The sequence below is a fragment of the Oncorhynchus kisutch genome, unplaced genomic scaffold (genome assembly GCF_002021735.2).
Source record: "Oncorhynchus kisutch isolate 150728-3 unplaced genomic scaffold, Okis_V2 scaffold3971, whole genome shotgun sequence".
Taxonomy (NCBI): Eukaryota; Metazoa; Chordata; class Actinopteri; order Salmoniformes; family Salmonidae; genus Oncorhynchus; species Oncorhynchus kisutch.
The window spans coordinates 577,007-598,722 of record NW_022265916.1 but is presented as its reverse complement, the minus strand read 5'-3'; the positions used below and the strand labels follow the sequence as shown (position 1 = coordinate 598,722).

General features: G+C 43.7%; 1 protein-coding gene across 2 annotated transcripts in view; it reads right to left on the bottom strand.

Moving 5' to 3' along the window:
• The window catches only part of epn3a (epsin 3a), a 53,333-nt gene that overhangs the window by 16,319 nt on the left and 15,298 nt on the right, over window positions 1-21,716 (bottom strand). The window contains exons 7-9 of one of the 2 annotated variants that reach the window (XM_031821399.1): window positions 7,343-7,464; window positions 5,054-5,131; window positions 4,151-4,240 (exon numbers count right to left, since the gene is read on the bottom strand). In XM_031821399.1, the coding sequence (XP_031677259.1) occupies window positions 4,151-4,240; window positions 5,054-5,131; window positions 7,343-7,464 (290 nt within the window). The remainder of the gene's footprint in view (window positions 1-4,150; window positions 4,241-5,053; window positions 5,132-7,342; window positions 7,465-21,716) is intronic. The other variant, XM_031821400.1, reaches the window with a different exon arrangement.

Here is a 21,716-nt window from a genome sequence, read left to right as displayed (position 1 = left end):
ATGGAAGCTGTTAGGCATGACATGGCTCGGAGACAAGCTCACTGATTCTAACACACACACACACTTGCTGTCTACCAAATGGCCCCCTATTTCCATATGCAGTGCATTATGGGTCTAAAGTAGTGCACTATATAGGGAATAGGGCCCTGGTCTAAAGTAGTACTAACTCAGAGAAACCCGTGGTTAAACAACACAGACCACAACAACACAGACTACTAGACCACAACAACACAGACTACTAGACCACAACAACACAGACTACTAGACCACAAGAACACGTCTACAAACTGAACATGGATATATGAGTAGGAACTGCATCACTGACTCCACACACACTGACTCCCCACATACTGACTCCACACATACTGACTCCACATACTGACTCCACACACACTGACTCCCCACATACTGACTCCCCACATACTGACTCCCACATACTGACTCCCACACATACTGACTCCTCACACACTGACTCCCCACATACTGACTCCAACACATACTGACTTCCACACATACTGACTCCCACATACTGACTCCCACACATACTGACTCCCACATACTGACTCCCACATACTGACTCCACATACTGACTCCCCACATACTGACTCCACACATACTGACTCCTCACATACTGACTCTCACATACTGACTCCCATATACTGACTTCACACATACTGACTCTCACATACTGACTCCCCACATACTGACTCCCCACATACTGACTCCACACATACTGACTCCCACATACTGACTCCACATACTGACTCCCCACATACTGACTCCCCACATACTGACTCCACACATACTGACTCCACATACTGACTCCACACATACTGACTCCACATACTGACTCCACACACACTGACTCCACACATACTGACTCCACACATACTGACTCCACACACACTGACTCCACACACACTGACTCCCACATACTGACTCCACACACACTGACTCCCCACATACTGACTCCCACATACTGACTCCCACACATACTGACTCCCACACATACTGACTCCTCACACACTGACTCCCACACATACTGACTCCCACACATACTGACTCCCACATACTGACTCCACACATACTGACTCCACACATACTGACTCCACACACACTGACTCCACACATACTGACTCCACACACACTGACTCCACACACACTGACTCCACACATACTGACTCCCACATACTGACTCCACACATACTGACTCCCACATACTGACACAACACATACACATAGACACAACACATACACATAGACACAACACATACACATAGACACAACAACAACAACACATGTCTAGAAGCTGGACAAGACATGTGAGAAGGAAGACAAGACATCAGAGAGAGAGTCTACTCCGGTCAGAGAAGACAGGAGAGCACCAGTCACTCAGTGAGTAACTGCTTCCATTGTGCCACCCTGGCAGAGAGAGGGGGGAGAGGGGGGGGGTTCGAAAGAGAGAGAGGGGGTGGAGAGAGAGGGAGGGTAGAGAGAGAGGGGGGGTAGAGAGAGAGAGAAGGGGGGTAGAGAGAGAGAGAGAGAGAGAGAGAGAGAGGGTAGAGACAGAGCGAAGGGGGGTAGAGAGAGAGACAGAGAGAGGGGGGGTAGAGACAGAGAGAGGGGGGTAGAGAGAGAGAGAAGGGGGGTAGAGAGAGAGACAGAGAGAGGGGAGTTCCCAGTCTAGAGGAACAGAGTGAGTTCCCAGTCTAGAGAAACAGAGTGAGTTCCCAGTCTAGAGAAACAGAGTGAGTTCCCAGTCTAGACAAACAGAGTGAGTTCCCAGTCTAGAGAAACAGAGTGAGTTCCCAGTCCAGAGAAACAGAGTGAGTTCCCAGTCTAGAGAAACAGAGTGAGTTCCCAGTCCAGAGAAACAGAGTGAGTTCCCAGTCCAGAGAAACAGAGTGAGTTCCCAGTCTAGAGAAACAGAGTGAGTTCCTAGTCTAGAGAAACAGAGTGAGTTAGTCTAGAGAAGCAGAGTGGGTTCCCAGTCTAGAGAAGCAGAGTGAGTTCCCAGTCTAGAGAAACAGAGTGAGTTAGTCTAGAGAAACAGAGTGGGTTCCCAGTCTAGAGAAGCAGAGTGAGTTCCCAGTCTAGAGAAACAGAGTGAATTCCCAGTCTAGAGAAACAGAGTGAGTTCCCAGTCTAGAGAAACAGATTGAGTTCCCAGTCTAGAGAAGCAGAGTGAGTTCCCAGTCTAGAGAAACAGAGTGAGTTCCCAGTCTAGAGAAACAGAGTGGGTTCCCAGTCTACAGAAACAGAGTGAGTTAGTCTAGAGAAGCAGAGTGGGTTCCCAGTCTAGAGAAACAGAGTGGGTTCCCAGTCTAGAGAAGCAGAGTGAGTTCCCAGTCTAGAGAAATAGAGTGAGTTCCCAGTCTAGAGAAGCAGAGTGAGTTCCCAGTCTAGAGAAATAGAGTGAGTTCCCAGTCTAGAGAAGCAGAGTGAGTTCCCAGTCTAGAGAAATAGAGTGAGTTCCCAGTCTAGAGAAGCAGAGTGAGTTCCCAGTCTAGAGAAATAGAGTGAGTTCCCAGTCTAGAGAAGCAGAGTGAGTTCCCAGTCTAGAGAAACAGAGTGAGTTCCCAGTCAAGAGAAACAGAGTGAGTTAGTCTAGAGAAACAGAGTGAGTTCCCAGTCTAGAGAAACAGAGTGAGTTCCCAGTCTAGAGAAACAGAGTGAGTTCCCAGTCTAGAGAAACAGAGTGAGTTAGTCTAGAGAAACAGAGTGAGTTCCCAGTCCAGAGAAACAGAGTGAGTTCCCAGTCTAGAGAAACAGAGTGAGTTCCCAGTCTAGAGAAACAGAGTGAGTTAGTCTAGAGAAGCAGAGTGAGTTCCCAGTCTAGAGAAACAGAGTGAGTTCCCAGTCTAGAGAAACAGAGTGAGTTAGTCTAGAGAAGCAGAGTGAGTTCCCAGTCTAGAGAAATAGAGTGGGTTCCCAGTCTAGAGAAGTAGAGTGAGTTAGTCTAGAGAAGCAGAGTAAGTTCCCAGTCTAGAGAAGCAGAGTGAGTTCCCAGTCTAGAGAAACAGAGTGAGTTCCCAGTCTAGAGAAGCAGAGTGAGTTCCCAGTCTAGAGAAACAGAGTGAGTTCCCAGTCAAGAGAAACAGAGTGAGTTAGTCTAGAGAAGCAGAGTGAGTTCCCAGTCTAGAGAAACAGAGTGAGTTCCCAGTCTAGAGAAGCAGAGTGAGTTCCCAGTCTAGAGAAGTAGAGTGAGTTCCCAGTCTAGAGAAGCAGAGTGAGTTCCCAGTCTAGAGAAGCAGAGTGAGTTCCCAGTCTAGAGAAGCAGAGTGAGTTCCCAGTCTAGAGAAACAGAGTGAGTTCCCAGTCTAGAGAAGCAGAGTGAGTTCCCAGTCTAGAGAAGCAGAGTGAGTTCCCAGTCTAGAGAAACATAGTGAGTTAGTCTAGAGAAACAGAGTGAGTTCCCAGTCAAGAGAAACAGAGTGAGTTCCCAGTCAAGAGAAACAGAGTGAGTTAGTCAAGAGAAACAGAGTGAGTTAGTCTAGAGAAGCAGAGTGAGTTCCCAGTCTAGAGAAATAGAGTGGGTTCCCAGTCTAGAGAAGTAGAGTGAGTTCCCAGTCTAGAGAAGTAGAGTGAGTTCCCAGTCTAGAGAAGCAGAGTGAGTTCCCAGTCTAGAGAAGTAGAGTGAGTTAGTCTAGAGAAGCAGAGTGAGTTCCCAGTCTAGAGAAGCAGAGTGAGTTCCCAGTCTAGAGAAACAGAGTAAGTTCCCAGTCTAGAGAAGCAGAGTGAGTTCCCAGTCTAGAGAAGCAGAGTGAGTTCCCAGTCCAGAGAAGCAGAGTGAGTTCCCAGTCAAGAGGGTAAAACATTGACACAGTGATGAGCAGCCAGACAGACAGAAGGAAAGGAAGACAGAGAGGTGTTGAGCAGAGCTGAAGGACCCGAAGGCTTAAAGACACAGGGGGCTCAGGGGGAGAGAACACCTCTCAGTGGGCCAAACCTAGTCCCTATGTAGTGCACTACTTTGGGCCAGAGACCTATGTGGCTAGTCTGGTCAAGCAGTCTGAGTTTCTGTCTCACTCCACCATAATGTGAGTTGGCGAGATCAGGCTGGTTCTACCAGGCCACTATAGCGCAGTGCACTCCATAGTGACTAGGATGCCATCTGGGACAGGACCAGGGGCACTACCGGGGGCACTACCTGCTGGTGCTCCTCTTTGCTCAGGCTCAGGGCGATCTGGAGCTGTCTCTCTTCATCCGTATCCAAGGCAACCGGAGGAGGCGAGGCCGGCTGTAAGGGAGCCAATCGGTGGAGTGGAGGAGGGGAAATACAAATCAGTCGTTGGTGGATAAATAAAAACACTTCCTAACCTGCCTTGATGTTCACATTGGTGCGGTTCCAGGTTGTCTTTTTTACAGACGCACTGCGAATCTCAGTAGAACGCTGTATCACATCATGTGGTTGCTGAGATGTGCAAAATAGATGACCTGGAACGCCACCATTGTTGATACATTGCATGGAAGGCAAGCCCTCTTTGACCCTCCCCAAGACAGGGATTGGCGTGTACACCAGAAGAGGTCAGAGGGCGGGATCTCATACCATTGGTCTAAAGAGAGAGGGAGATGGTGCTATTGGTTAGTGGAAACAGAAGGATGCAGCCTTATCCTATCTGTGACGAGAGAAAAGGTGCAGCACAGCAAGCTGCTTGGCTGTTCAGGAACCAGGGTCAAAGTTCATTTGACCCACAGGTCTAAGAGAGTGAGCGAGAGAGAGACAGAGAGAGAGAGAGACAGAGAGAGAGAGAGACAGAGAGACAGAGAGACAGAGAGAGAGAGGGAGAGAGAGAGAGAGCTTGCAGCAGCAGGAGGTAGAATGGTTTGGTTAGGGTTAGGGTTTAGCATTGCAAAATTCTCGTAACCTTCCTGAAATTCCCTAATTTCCCAGAAATCCCAGTTGAAGGACTCACAGAATCAGGAGGGAGAGAGATCTCCAAACGGGATTTATGGGAAACCTGGGAATTTTGGGGAATGTTTCTGGATTTTTACAACCCTATTTTAGGGTATGAGGATGCAGGGGGCTCGAGGGGCTACATCTCAGCAGTACCTTCTGAGCTTCCTCCTTGCTGAGGCTCAGGGCGATCTGGAGCTGTGTCTGTTCATCAGTGTCCACCGGGGGAGCAGGCTGGAGTGTTAAAGGGGGTGGTGTTATTAGCAGGGCTGACTGCACTCAAAACACTTCTACTTTTCATGTGTTTCTAGTCAGGGATCAGGGACACCAGGTGACTCCGGCACATAAATGACCTAAAAACACTTCTACTTTTCATGTGTTTCTAGTCAGGGATCAGGGACACCAGGTGACTCCGGCACATAAATGACCTAAAAACACTTCTACTTTTCATGTGTTTCTAGTCAGGGATCAGGGACACCAGGTGACTCCGGCACATAAATGACCTAAAAACACTTCTACTTTTCATGTGTTTCTAGTCAGGCATCAGGGACACCAGGTGACTCCGGCACATAAATGACCTAAAAACACTTCTACTTTTCATGTGTTTCTAGTCAGGGATCAGGGACACCAGGTGACTCCGGCACATAAATGACCTCAAAACACTTCTACTTTTCATGTGTTTCTAGTCAGGGATCAGGGACACCAGGTGACTCCGGCACATAAATGACAATGATGAATTAACTAACGGGTAGAAAAGAACACCTGAAATCATTTGTCTCTCGACAGCCAGTAGATCAATAAGCTCTGGGTTAGGAGTTGGACTAACATTTGGAAATTGAAAGTCTGTAAAAGTTGACCAATATTCAGCTTATAAAGTTAGTCAACGATGAGTTTTTGTGTGTTTTATAAAAGGACCTAAGATATTGTGTGTGTTTTATAAAAGGACCTAAGATATTGTGTGTGTTTTATAAAAGGACCTAAGATATTGTGTGTGTTTTACAAAAGGACCTAAGATATTGTGGTGTTTTACAAAAGGACCTAAGATATTGTGTGTGTTTTACAAAAGGACCTAAGATATTGTGTGTGTTTTACAAAAGGACCTAAGATATTGTGGTGTTTTACAAAAGGACCTAAGATATTGTAGTGTTGAACAAAAGGACCTAAGATATTGTGGTGTTTTACAAAAGGACCTAAGATATTGTAGTGTTGAACAAAAGGACCTAAGATATTGTGTGTGTTTTACAAAAGGACCTAAGATATTGTAGTGTTGAACAAAAGGACCTAAGATATTGTGTGTGTTTTATTGAAAGAGCTAAGATATTGTGTGTGTTTTACAAAAGGACCTAAGATATTGTGGTGTTTTACAAAAGGACCTAAGATATTGTGTGTGTTTTATAAAAGGACCTAAGATATTGTAGTGTTGAACAAAAGGACCTAAGATATTGTGTGTGTTTTATAAAAGGACCTAAGATATTGTGTGTGTTTTATATAAAGAGCTAAGATATTGTGTGTGTTTTACAAAAGGACCTAAGATATTGTGTGTGTTTTATATAAAGAGCTAAGATATTGTGTGTGTTTTACAAAAGGACCTAAGATATTGTGTGTGTTTTATAAAAGGACCTAAGATATTGTGTGTGTTTTATATAAAGAGCTAAGATATTGTGTGTGTTTTACAAAAGGAGCTAAGTGTTTTTCAGTCCCAGGCCTCGGTGCAGAATGCACCATCTAACAACACAGAGACACAGAGGCCATTCAGTGCCATCAATACCAGGCTAGCTAACAGTGGATCAATACCAGGCTAGCTAACAGTGCCATCAATACCAGGCTAGCTAACAATGGATCAATAGCTCCACCCTGTCCAGTCCAGTCACTCAGCACAGCTGCCGGCGGATCACTCTGCAGCATCGCACTCTGTCATTGGCCAGGTCGGCGGCCAACTCTGAGTATCTGTGTCTTTGATTGGCCAGGTGTTATAGATCGCATCACAATGAGAGAGGGATGATATTGGTTTCTATTTAAGGCTCAGTGAAATGGATGACACTTAGAGGACAGAGAGAGAGAGAGAGGGAGAGAGAGGGAGAGAGAGAGAGAGAGAGTGGGAGAGAGAGAGAGAGAGAGAGAGAGAGAGAGAGAGAGAGAGAGAGAGAGAGAGGGAGAGAGAGAGAGAGAGAGGGAGAGAGAGAGAGAGAGAGAGAGGGAGAGAGAGAGAGGGAGAGAGAGAGAGAGAGAGAGAGATCTGAGCTCTGCAGGGGAGTGTGTATGAGACAGAGAGAGAGAGAGAGAGAGTGAGAGAGAGAGAGAGAGAGAGCTCTGAGCTCTGCAGGGTGTCTGAGTGGGAGGGAGGCAGCCACGTTCATAACATTCTCACACTGCATGTAGTCAGAGTGTGTCAGTGCCTCTTGTTCAGTGTGTGTGTGTGTGTGTGTGTGAGTGTGTGTGTGTTACCTTTTCACTCTCCTCTCGGCTCATGGCCAGAGCCAGCTGCAGTTGTAGCTCCTCCTCCCCGCTGGTCTGTGGGCGGGCCTGCTCCATGTCTGATGCGGCACGGCGAGGAGAGGAAGAGGTGGCTGGGAGGAGGAAGAGGAGGAAAGAGGGAGGGAGTGGAGAAAGAGAGAGAGAGCGAGAAAGAGGAGGGAGGTGGCAGAGGAGAGGTAGAGAGAAAGAGATTGAGAGGGAGGAGGAGAGGGAGAGAGGGGCAGGTGGCAGAGGAGAGAGAGTGTGTGATTTTTAAGAGCAGCGTTTTAGTAGAGAGAGCTGGGTTTGCATGTTAAGTCTGCTGTCCAACCACTGTGTGTTGTGTTATTCCAGCAGGCCTGTGTTGGCATGGCATGCTCTGCCTTGGTCTGCAAGACTGCACCCCAAATGGCCCCCTATTGTCTATTTAGTGCACTACTTTTGACTATGGACCCTGGTCCGAAGTAGTGCACTATATAGGGAATAGGGGGCCATTAGGGACGGATCCTAGCTGCTGCTCTCTGCCTCCTGCACTAGGAACAATGGTGGCCTTTGTGGAGTAGGTAAAGGAGGTATTTTTTCATTTTAATTAGATTTTACCTTTAACTAGGCAAGTCAGTTAAGAACAAATTCTTATTTTCAATGATGGCCTACCAGGGAACAGTGGGTTAACTGCCTTGTTCAGGGGCAGAACAACAGATTTTTTTACCTTGTCAGCTCGGGGATTCGATCTTGCAGCCTTTCGGTTACTAGTCCAACGCTCTAACCACTAGGCTAGCTGCGCCCCCCCCCCAAGTAAAGGAGGTAGAGGGGGTAGAGGAGGCAGATGAGTAGAGGGTCGAGGGGGTAGAAGGTGTACTGGGAGTGGAGGAGTAGGTGGGTAGTGAGGGTAGAGGGGTAGTGGAGGTAGATATGTAGAGGGGATAGATGGGTAGGGGGGTAGAGGAGGTGGCAGGGGCAGAGGAGTAGATGGGTTGTGAAGGTAGAGAGGTAATGGAGGTAGATAAGTAGAGGGGTAGTGGGGGTCATGGCTGTAAGGGTGGGGGGGGGTCATGGCTGTAAGACAGGGGAGGTCATGGCTGTAAGGCGGGGGTGAGGTCATGGCTGTAAGGGGGGGGTCATGGCTGTAAGGGGGTGGGGTCATGGCTGTAAGGAAGGGTGGGCTCATGGCTGTAAGGGGGGGTCATGGCTGTAAGGGGGTGGGCTCATGGCTGTAAGGGGGGGGGGGGGTCATGACAGAATGGGAAGTGGGGGGTCATGGCTGTAAGGGGGTGGGGGTCATGGCTGTAAGGGAGGGGGGGGTCATGGCTGTAAGGGAGGGGGCTGTGGAGGGAAGGAGGGGGTCAGTACTGTATATACGTCCCAAATGGCACCCTATTCCTGATGTAGTGCACTACTTTTCACCAGAGCCCCTATAAAAGGCAATAATAGTGTGATTTGGAACGAGGCCATTGGCACGGTCCAGTCTATCTCTGCTGAACCCCAATCACTTCCAGTACACCGCCTCTCAATGTGGCCTGCCTGGGCTGGACTGTAGTCTGCCTGGGCTGGACTGTCGTCTGGCTGGGCCGGCTGGGACCTGGGTTCAAATAGTATTCCATATCTTCTCAAATAGTGCGAGCGTTTGCTTTAGCCTGCCTGCAGTGCCAGGTGGGCGGGATCTCTTCTATGGGTTCCGTTACGCCAGACAAGCTCAATCAAAGCACAGACAAAGTAGTTTGAAATTATTTCAAATTGTATTTGAACCCAGGTCTGTCTGGGACGGGACAGGGAGCTACTGCCACAGTGCCAGGCCAACCCTCTGACCCCCACTCAACCACCCAGCCCCAGCCCATCCATCAGGTCCATCTAAACCCACAACGACAGACAGGACAGACAGACTCAAAGATCATCAATCCAGGACACATAGTATGTCTTCCACAGTCAATGACCAGACTATCCTTCTGTAACAGTGCTGAAATGGAGCAGAAATCAGGCCAGAGTGACTTTCCCAGACAAGGCCTACTGCATATTATGGAATATGTCAATATGGATGTCGTCTGAGTCATTTCACAGTAATTATCTCCCAAGTATGTAGTAATATACAAAGTACGTAGTAATATAAAAAGTATGTAGTATTATTAAAAAAATTGTGTGTGTGTGTGCGTCTGTCTGTCTGTCTGTCTGTCTGTCTGTCTGTCTGTCTGTCTGTCTGTCTGTCTGTCTGTCTGTCTGTCTGTCTGTCTGTCTGTCTGTCTGTCTGTCTGTCTGTCTGTCTGTCTGTCTGTCTGTCTGTGTCTGTGTCTGTGTCTGTGTCTGTGTCTGTGTCTGTGTCTGTGTCTGTCTAGAGTGGGCCACCTTTGGCCAAACAGTAAAATATTTATATATATATATAGTACCAGTCAAAAGTTTGGAAACACCTACTCATTCAAGGGTTTGTCTTTATTATTACTATGTTCTACATTGTAGAATAATAGTGACGACATTAAAACTATGAAATAACACATATGGAATCATGTAGTAACCAAAATAGTGTTAAACAAATCAATTTAATATTTGAGATTCTTCAAATAGCCACCATTTGCCTTGAAGACAGATTTTCACATTCTTGGCATTCTCTCAACCAGCTTCATGAGGTAGTCAACTGGAATGCTTTTCCAGCAGTCTTGAAGGAGTTCCCACACATGCTGAGCACTTGTTGGCTGCTTTTTCTTCACTCTACGGTCCAACTCATCCCAAACCATCTCAATTGGGTTGAGTTTGGGGGATTGTGGAGGCCAGGTCATCTGATGCAGCCCTCCATCACTCTCCTTCTTAGTCAAATAGCCCTTACACAGCCTGGAGGTGTGTTTTGGGTCATTGTCCTGTTGAAGAACAAATGATAGTCCCACTAAGTGCAAACCAGATGTGATGGCGTATCGCTGCAGAATGCTGTGGTAGCCATGCTGGTTAAGTGTGCCTTGAATTCTAAATAAATCACAGACAGTGTCACCAGCACCACCACACCATCACACCTCCTCCTCCTTGCTTCACGTTTGGAACGACCCATGAGGAGATCATCCGTTCACCTACTCTGCATCTCACAAAGACACGGTGGTTGGAACCATAAATCGCAAATCCATTGCTCGCGTTTTTTGGCCCAAGCAAGTCTCTTCTTCTTATTGGTGTCCTTTAGTAGTGGTTTCTTTGCAGCAATTGGTTACTGCATGATTCAATATGTGTTATTTCATAGGTTTGACGTCTTCACTATTATTCTACAATGTAGAAAATAGTAAAAATAAAGAAAAACCCTTCAATGAGTAGGTGTGTCCAAACTTTTGACTGGTACTGTATATATACACTACCGTTCAAAAGTTTGGGGTCACTTAGAAATGTCCTTGTTTTTTAAAGAAAAGCAAATTTTGTCAATTAAAATAACATTAATTTGATCAGAAATAGTGTAAACATTTTTAATGTTGTAAATGACTATTGTAGCTGGAAATGGCAGATTTTTTATGGAATATCTACATAGGTGTACAGACTACAGAGGCCCATTATCAGCAACCATCACTCCTGTGTTCCAATGGCACGTTGTGTTAGCTAATCCAAGTTTAGCATTTTAAAAAGCTAATTGATCATTAGAAAACCCTGTTGCAATTATGTTAGCGCAGCTGAAAACTACTGTTCTGATTAAAGAAGCAATAAAACTGGCCTTCTTTAGACTAGTTGAATATCTGGAGCATCAGCATTTGTGGGTTCAATAACAGGTTCAAAATGGCCAGAAACAAAGACTTTCTTCTGACACTCGTCAGTCTATTCTTGTTCTGAGAATAGAAGAATATTCCATGCAAGAATTTGCAAGAAACTGAAGATCTTGTACAACGCTGTGTACTACTCCCTTCACAGAACAGCGCAAACTGGCTCTAACCAGAATAGAAAGAGGAGTGGGAGGCCCCGGTGCACAACTGAGCAAGAGGACAAGTACATTAGAGTTTCTAGTTTGAGAAACAGGTTGGACAAGTCCTCAACTGGCAGCTTCATTAAATAATACCCGCAAAACACCAGTCTCAACGTCAACAGTGAATGAGGCGACTTCGGGATGCTGGCCTTCTAGGCAGAGTTCCTCTGTCCAGTGTCTGTGTTCTTTTGCCCATCTTAATCTTTTCTTTTCATTGGCCAGTCTGAGATATGGCTTTTTCTTTTGCAACTCTGCCTAGAAGTAGGCTACCCTGGGGCGGCAGGGTAGCCTAGTGGTTAGAGAGTAGGGGCGGCAGGGTAGCCTAGTGGTTAGAGAGTAGGGGCGGCAGGGTAGCCTAGTGGTTAGAGAGTAGGGGCGGCAGGGTAGCCTAGTGGTTAGAGAGTAGGGGCGGCAGGGTAGCCTAGTGGTTAGAGAGTAGGGGCGGCAGGGTAGCCTAGTGGTTAGAGAGTAGGGGCGGCAGGGTAGCCTAGTGGTTAGAGAGTAGGGGCGGCAGGGTAGCCTAGTGGTTAGAGAGTAGGGGCGGCAGGGTAGCCTAGTGGTTAGAGAGTAGGGGCGGCAGGGTAGCCTAGTGGTTAGAGCATTGGACTAGTAACTGAAAGGTTGCAAGTTCAAATCCCCGAGCTGACAAGGTACAAAATCTGTCGTTCTGCCCCTGAACAGGCAGTTAACCCACTGTTCCTAGGCCGTCATTGAAAATAAGAATTTGTTCTTAACTGACTTGCCTAGTTAAATAAAGGTAAAAAAAGGCCAGCATCCCGGAGTCGCCTCTTCACTGTTGACGTTGAGACTGGTGTTTTGCAAAAACAAGGACATTTCTAAGTGACCCCAAACTTTTGAACGGTAGTGTACATATATATTATATATATATATATATTTTTTTTACATTTTTCTCAGGATGTAAAAAAAGTTTTCAGTCTAAACTTAAATAACTAAAACCACATATAAAGTTTGTAGAAAAGATAATGGACCTATACATTTTTAAATAACAATCACCAAAATATTAAAACTAGAAAGTCAGGGAGAATACTTCATTTTATTATTATTATTATGCATTCAGGAGTATGTTTGTCATGGCAATGGGGCCCCCATTGACTTTGTTATAATGTTTGAGTCACTCAGATAGCATAAGCCATTGCGAAAATGTGTAAATTTGAATTAAATTAACTTTAAAACTGCACATTTTGTCATTGCGGACAAAATGTCCAGTCGGCGACTGCACCAGTGGCCACGCCCCCACCACGCCCATCGCCTAAGCCACATTTTAACCCAGAAAAAACTCTGGTGTGTGTGTGGGAAAATCAAACATGCCACAGACACCAGAAGTATAATATTAACACAGTGTGACTAACTGAAACCATGCTCACGCTACTTAGCTTCCCACACACAACCTTTACACAGCTGGTGCACAGACCGCACTCAGCTGGTGCAGAGGCTGCACACAGCTGGTGATGAGACCACACACATGATATTACACTGGCAACTGGCTTTGGTCTCTGCACCATCCTTCTGTACTGTTCAACAACTCCACCACATCCAACTGTATCATAAAACTACTGTACTAACAACTCCACCACATCCTACTGTATCATACTACTACTGTACTATCCAACAACTCCACCACATCCTATTGTATCATCTAACAACTCCACCACATCCTACTGTATCATAATACTACTGTACTATCCATCAACTCCACCACATCCTACTGTATCATCTAACAACTCCACCACATCCTACTGTACTATCCAACAACTCCACCACATCCTACTGTATCATAAAACTACTGTACTAACAACTCCACCACATCCTACTGTATCATACTAATACTGTACTATCCAACAACTCCACCACATCCTACTGTATCATCTAACAACTCCACCACATCCTACTGTATCATAATACTACTGTACTATCCATCAACTCCACCACATCCTACTGTATCATCTAACAACTCCACCACATCCTACTGTACTATCCAACAACTCCACCACATCCTACTGTATCATAAAACTACTGTACTAACAACTCCACCACATCCTACTGTATCATACTAATACTGTACTATCCAACAACTCCACCACATCCTACTGTATCATCTAACAACTCCACCACATCCTACTGTATCATAATACTACTGTACTATCCAACAACTCCACCACATCCTACTGTATCATCTAACAACTCCACCACATTCTACTGTACTATCCAACAACTCCACCACATCCTACTGTATCATAAAACTACTGTACTATCCAACACCTACACCACATCCTACTGTATCATAATACTACTGTACTATCCAACAACTCCACCACATCCTACTGTATCATAAAACTACTGTACTAACACCACATCCTACTGTATCATAAAACTACTGTACTATCCAACACCTACACCACATCCTACTGTATCATAATACTACTGTACTATCTAACAACTCTACCACATCCTACTGTATCATAAAACTACTAACAACTCCACTACATCCTACTGAGTCATAATACTACTGTACTATCTAACAACTCCACCACATCCTACTGTATCATACTACTAGTGTACTATCCAACAACTCCACCACATCCTACTGTATCATAAAACTACTGTACTATCTAACAACTCCACCACATCCTACTGTATCATCTAACAACTCCACCACATCCTACTGTACTATCTAACAACTCCACCGCATCCTACTGTATCATAAAACTACTGTACTAACACCTACACCACATCCTACTGTATCATAAAACTACTGTACTAACACCTACACCACATCCTACTGTATCATAATACTACTGTATTATCTAACAACTCTACCACATCCTACTGTATCATAAAACTACTGTACTAACACCTACACCACATCCTACTGTATCATAAAACTACTGTACTATCTAACAACTCCACCACATCCTACTGTATCATAAAACTACTGTACTAACACCTACACCACATCCTACTGTATCATAAAACTACTGTACTATCTAACAACTCCACCACATCCTACTGTATCATAATACTACTAACAACTCCACCACATCCTACTGTATCATAAAACTACTGTACTATCTAACAACTCCACCACATCCTACTGTATCATAAAACTACTAACAACTCCACCACATCCTACTGTATCATAAAACTACTAACAACTCCACCACATCCTACTGTATCACAACTGCCTCCTATTATCTTACTACTGTATCATATTTCAATAGTAGTATTTATACCACACACTATCACATCGTACTACTAGACACACCCTATTGTATCTTAACATATGCAATGTGGTCAACTCAAAGACAATGTGGTCAACTCAAAGACAATGTGGTCAACTCAAAGACAATGTGGTCAACTCAAAGACAATGTGGTCAACTCAAAGACAATGTGGTCAACTCAAAGACAATGTGTTCAACTCAAAGACAATGTGTTCAACTCAAAGACAATGTGGTCAACTCAAAGACAATGTGGTCAACTCAAAGACAATGTGGTCAACTCAAAGACAATGTGGTCAACTCAAAGACAATGTGGTCAACTCAAAGACAATGTGTTCAACTCAAATCGTTGGCCTTAGTCAACTTTTAATGGCTATAATATAATAACTGTCAAGTCTAGAATTTGCTTGACATAAACCATTCAATGGTACTTAAATATTTTGTATTTTGCCCATTTACCCTCGGAATGGCATACATACACAGTACTCAATTGTCTCGAGGCTTAAAATTATTCTTCAACCAGGTCTCCTCCCCTTCATCTGCACTGATTGAAGTGGATTTAACAAGTGACATCAATAAGGGATCACAGCTTTCACCTCGGTTCACCTGGTCAGTCGATGTCATGGAAATAGCAGGTGTTCTTAATGTTTTGTACACTCAGTGTATGTTTATTAAAATAATATATTTTGGATCAATTGAATAAACAGGTAATACATGATGCCCAGTCCCAGCTAGCTAAACGTGGCTACCACAGCTAGCTAAACGTAGCTACCACAGCTAGCTAAACGTGGCTACCACAGCCATGTATAATACATGATGCCCAGTCCCAGCTAGCTAAACGTAGCTACCACAGTACAGCCATGTATAATACATGATGCCCAGTCCCAGCTAGCTAAACGTAGCTACCACAGCTAGCTAAACGTAGCTACCACAGCCATATATAATACATGATGCCCAGTCCCAGCTAGCTAAACGTGGCTACCACAGCTAGCTAAACGTGGCTACCACAGCCATCTATAATACATGATGCCCAGTCCCAGCTAGCTAAACGTGGCTACCACAGCCATATATAATACATGATGCCCAGTCCCAGCTAGCTAAACGTGACTACCACAGCTAGCTAAACGTGGCTACCACAGCCATCTATAATACATGATGCCCAGTCCCAGCTAGCTAAACGTGGCTACCACAGCTAGCTAAACGTGGCTACCACAGCTAGCTAAACGTGGCTACCACAGCCATCTATAATACATGATGCCCAGTCCCAGCTAGCTAAACGTGGCTACCACAGCCATGTATAATACATGATGCCCAGTCCCAGCTAGCTAAACGTGGCTACCACAGCCATCTATAATACATGATGCCCAGTCCCAGCTAGCTAAACGTGACTACCACAGCTAGCTAAACGTAGCTACCACAGCTAGCTAAACGTGGCTACCACAGCTAGCTAAACGTGACTACCACAGCCATCTATAATACATGATGCCCAGTCCCAGCTAGCTAAACGTGGCTACCACAGCCATGTATACAGAGATCCATGATGAGACAGGGAAAAAAGGTAGAGAGAGTGTGTGTGTCCCCCATTCTTTGTGTTTGCTGTTCAGCTGGAGTGAAAGAGAACAGGAGAATGTTAGGAATGCAGCTATAGAGAGCGTCTCTCTCTCTCTCTCACACACACACACACACACACACACACACACACACACACACACACACACACACACACACACACACACACACACACACACACACACACACACACACACACACACACACACACACACACACACACACACACACACACTTGGATAGTGTAACGAAAACTAACAAACACTTTATGTAGGAATGGGGAATAACCAGGATGATTCAATAGACAGAGACATGGACTGCTTCCCAAATGGCACCATATAGTGCACTACTATTGACCAGAGTACTATGGCACCCTATTCCCTATATAGTTCACTACTTTTGACCAGAGCCCTATGGCCAATGGCACCCTATTCCCTATATAGTGCACTACTTTAGACCAGGGCCATATTCCCTATATAGTCCACTACTATTGACCAGAGCCCTATTCCCTATATAGTGCACTACTATTGACCAGGGCCCTATTCCCTATATAGTGCACTTCTATTGACCAGGGCCCTATTCCCTATATAGTGCACTACTATTGACCAGGGCCCTTATGGAACAGGGTACCATTTGGGGCAGAGTTATTCATTGAGACTTGTCCAGGTCCAGCTGCCTGTTACATGGACCAACAGGACAATAGCACCTACTTCAATAGGGCCTGTGAGGGACAATGACCACGGGTATACAACGATAGAAACACAATCTATTATGCCATCATTGACATGAATGGGAACATCAGTTCTATAGACTCTATTTCTGTGTACACAACCAGCCATCTCTACAATGAATCCAGATACTGCTGACGGAACACTGTGTCTGTATCTCTGGAGACCCAAGTAACTGAACTTTTAGTCCCTTTCTGATGACACACAGACACACACAGACACAGACACACAGACACACACAGACACACACAGACACACAGACACACACAGACACACAGACACACAGACACACACAGACACACAGACACACACAGACACAGACACACAGACACACACAGACACACAGACACACACAGACACACAGACACACAGACACACACAGACACACACAGACACACAGACACACAGACACACAGACACACACAGACACACAGACACACAGACACACACAGACACAGACACACAGACACACACAGACACACAGACACAGACACACAGACACACACAGACACACACAGACACACACAGACACAGACACACAGACACACACAGACACAGACACACTCACAGACACACAGACACACACACACAGACACACAGACGCACACACACAGACACACACAGACACAGACACACACACACAGACACACAGACACACACACACAGACACACAGACACACACACACACACACAGACACACAGACACACACACACAGACACACAGACACACACACACAGACACACAGACACACACACACAGACACACAGACACACAGACACACAGACACACACACACAGACACACACAAACTGACTGACACGTTGATAAGATAAGAACCGTGAGTTCTTACTGAGTGTATATGCCATCTGTGTTCTAGAATAATCTACTGTATGTCATGGTCACAAGATAAGAACACGAAGAGCCAAAACATTCCAGCCCAAATCCCCTTGAGTAAGAAGGAAGAGGTTAGTGGTCACTGCACGACAGGGGAGGTAGAGACAGAGATGTTTCCTCTACTGGGAGAAATACTTCTGTGCATTTACTTATAACATAAAGCTGGGAATCAATCTGGATGGGGGAAAAATGCAAATATGACTGCCTGATATGTATATGACTGCCATAGACTGAGGGACATCCCATGACCATTAATTCCCTGAAGTATTTACATTATATATAAGTAATACATATTGTAACCATCCTCCATGTTGTTGTTTACTAGTAATAGTGTAACCATCCTCCATGTTGTTGTTTACTAGTAATAGTGTAACCATCCTCCGTGTTGTTGTTTACTAGTAATAGTGTAACCATCCTCCATGTTGTTGTTTACTAGTAATAGTGTAACCATCCTCCATGTTGTTGTTTACTAGTAATACATAGTGTAACCATCCTCCGTGTTGTTGTTTACTAGTAATAGTGTAACCACCCTCCGTGTTGTTGTTTACTAGTAATAGTGTAACCACCCTCCATGTTGTTGTTTACTAGTAATAGTGTAACCACCCTCCGTGTTGTTGTTTACTAGTAATACATATTGTAACCACCCTCCATGTTGTTGTTTACTAGTAATAGTGTAACCATCCTCCGTGTTGTTGTTTACTAGTAATAGTGTAACCATCCTCCGTGTTGTTGTTTACTAGTAATAGTGTAACCATCCTCCGTGTTGTTGTTTACTAGTAATAGTGTAACCATCCTCCATGTTGTTGTTTACTAGTAATACATATTGTAACCACCCTCCATGTTGTTGTTTACTAGTAATACATAGTGTAACCATCCTCTGTGTTGTTGTTTACTAGTAATAGTGTAACCATCCTCTGTGTTGTTGTTTACTAGTAATACATAGTGTAACCACCCTCCATGTTGTTGTTTACTAGTAATAGTGTAACCATCCTCCGTGTTGTTGTTTACTAGTAATACATAGTGTAACCATCCTCTGTGTTGTTGTTTACTAGTAATACATAGTGTAACCATCCTCTGTGTTGTTGTTTACTAGTAATACATAGTGTAACCATCCTCTGTGTTGTTGTTTACTAGTAATACATAGTGTAACCATCCTTGATGTTGTTGTTTACTAGTAATACATAGTGTAACCATCCTCTGTGTTGTTGTTTACTAGTAATACATAGTGTAACCACCCTCCATGTTGTTGTTTACTAGTAATAGTGTAACCATCCTCCGTGTTGTTGTTTACTAGTAATACATAGTGTAACCATCCTCTGTGTTGTTGTTTACTAGTAATACATAGTGTAACCATCCTCTGTGTTGTTGTTTACTAGTAATACATAGTGTAACCATCCTCCGTGTTGTTGTTTACTAGTAATACATAGTGTAACCATCCTCTGTTGTTGTTGTTTACTAGTAATAGTGTAACCATCCTCTGTGTTGTTGTTTACTAGTAATACATAGTGTAACCATCCTCTGTGTTGTTGTTTACTAGTAATATATAGTGTAACCATCCTCTGTGTTGTTGTTTACTAGTAATACATAGTGTAACCATCCTCGATGTTGTTGTTTACTAGTAATACATAGTGTAACCATCCTCTGTGTTGTTGTTTACTAGTAATACATAGTGTAACCATCCTCTGTGTTGTTGTTTACTAGTAATACATAGTGTAACCATCCTTGATGTTGTTGTTTACTAGTAATAGTGTAACCATCCTCTGTTGTTGTTATTTACTAGTAATACATAGTGTAACCATCCTCTTGCTATCTGTAAAAAAATAAAAAATAAACATGTTTTTTAAATGGTGCTGTCTGGTTTATTTAATATAAGGAATTTGAAATGATTCATATCTTTACTTTTGATACTTAGGTATATTTTAGCAATTGCATTTACTTTTGATACTTAAGTATATTTAAAACCAAATACTTTTAGACTTTTACTAAAGTAGTATTTTACTGGGTGACTTTCACTTTAACTTGAGTCATTTTCTATTAAGGTATCTTTACTTTGACTCAAATATGACAATTGGGTACTTTTTCCACCACTGGTTATTTCCTGTGGGATAACACCAACATGGAGTGTTTGTTAGCCAACTTACTGGCTAGCTGTCAGTGCAGACCTGAGCAGAGCCAGACCAAATCTCTCAACATGGATTCTCACTGAAGAACAGAATGGCTAATCTTATCAATGTTTCAGGCATTCAAGCCTTTATGCTATCCGGCTACCACCCGGTACTCTACCCTGCACCTTAGAGACCGCTGTCCTATGTACATAGTCATGGAACACTGGCCACTTTAATGATGTTTACATACTGTTTTACCCACTTCATATCTATATACTGTGTTCTAGTCAAGGCTCATCCTTTATAACTACTGCTGTACTCACCTTTTCTATTTATATACTGTCTATACACACCATTTATATAGAGTACCAGTCAAAAGTTTAGACACACCTACTCATTCAAGGGTTTTTCTTTATTTTTACTATTTTCTACATTGTAGAATAACAGTGAAGACAATAAAACTATGAAAATAACACATATGGAATCTTGTAGTAACCAAAACAGTGTTAAGCAAATCAAAATATATTTTAAATATGTATTATTCAAAGTAGCCACCCTTTTCCTTGATGACAGCTTTGCACACTCTTGGCATTCTCTCAACCAGCTTCACCTGGAATGTTTTTCCAACAGTCTTGAAGGAGTTCCCACACATGCTTTTTATATATATATATATATATATCAAGACTGTTGGAAAAACATTCCAGGTGAAGCTGGTTGAGAGAATGTATATATATATATATATATATAAACTGGGTGGTTCGAGCCTTGAATGCTGATTGGCTGAAAGGCGTGGTATATCAGACCGTATACCACAGGTATGACAAAACATTTATTTTGACTGCTCTAATCACGTTGGTAACCAGTTTATAATAGCAATAAGGCACCTCGGGGTTTGTGATATATGGCCAATATACCACGACTAAGGGCTGTATCCAGTCACTCCACGTTGCGTCGTGCCTAAGAACACGATATTGGCCATATAACACAGCTCCTCAGGCCTTATTGCTTAAATATACAGTACCAGTCAAAAGTCTGGACACGTATCAGTTAAAAATAGAACGTCATCATGTTTTGGTCACAAAGAAAAAAACTCTTGCCTTGTTAGTTGGCTACAGCTGGTTGTACCATTTCACCATACCCTGTAACCACTAGTTATTACTTCTAAACAAAATACCTTTTAATGTGTATTCTTGTTGTTTGGTTTACTGTTTGAACAGTTGCTGAGATAATATTTTGGTTATCAATGCAAAATAAGCTACTTTGAGGAATAGCCTATTATATACTGTATAGATGTCAGATCTAGGAACCAAGCTACAACACTGCCTCCACAGCTGTGGAAGGAATGATGTGGCACGTCTCAATTTTAAGGAAGTTAGAAAAGTATGTCGAATGCCAGAGAGTATTTACAAGGAGCCGCCCCTTTTGTGATGAAAAACGACATTGCAACTCCGTAGACCGAGTAGTAAGCTTTAGGAGAACTAGGTTAAGGTTAGCTTTAGGAGAACTAGGTTAAGGTTAGCTTTAGGAGAACTAGGTTAAGGTTAGCTTTAGGAGAACTAGGTTAAGGTTAGCTTTAGGAGAACTAGGTTAAGGTTAGCTTTAGGAGAACTAGGTTAAGGTTAGCTTTAGGAGAACTAGGTTAAGGTTAGCTTTAGGAGAACTAGGTTAAGGTTAGCTTTAGGAGAACTAGGTTAAGGTTAGCTTTAGGAGAACTAGGTTAAGGTTAGCTTTAGGAGAACTAGGTTAAGGTTAGCTTTAGGAGAACTAGGTTAAGGTTAGCTTTAGGAGAACTAGGTTAAGGTTAGCTTTAGGAGAACTAGGTTAAGGTTAGCTTTAGGAGAACTAGGTTAAGGTTAGCTTTAGGAGAACTAGGTTAAGCTTAGCTTTAGGAGAACTAGGTTAAGCTTAGCTTTAGGA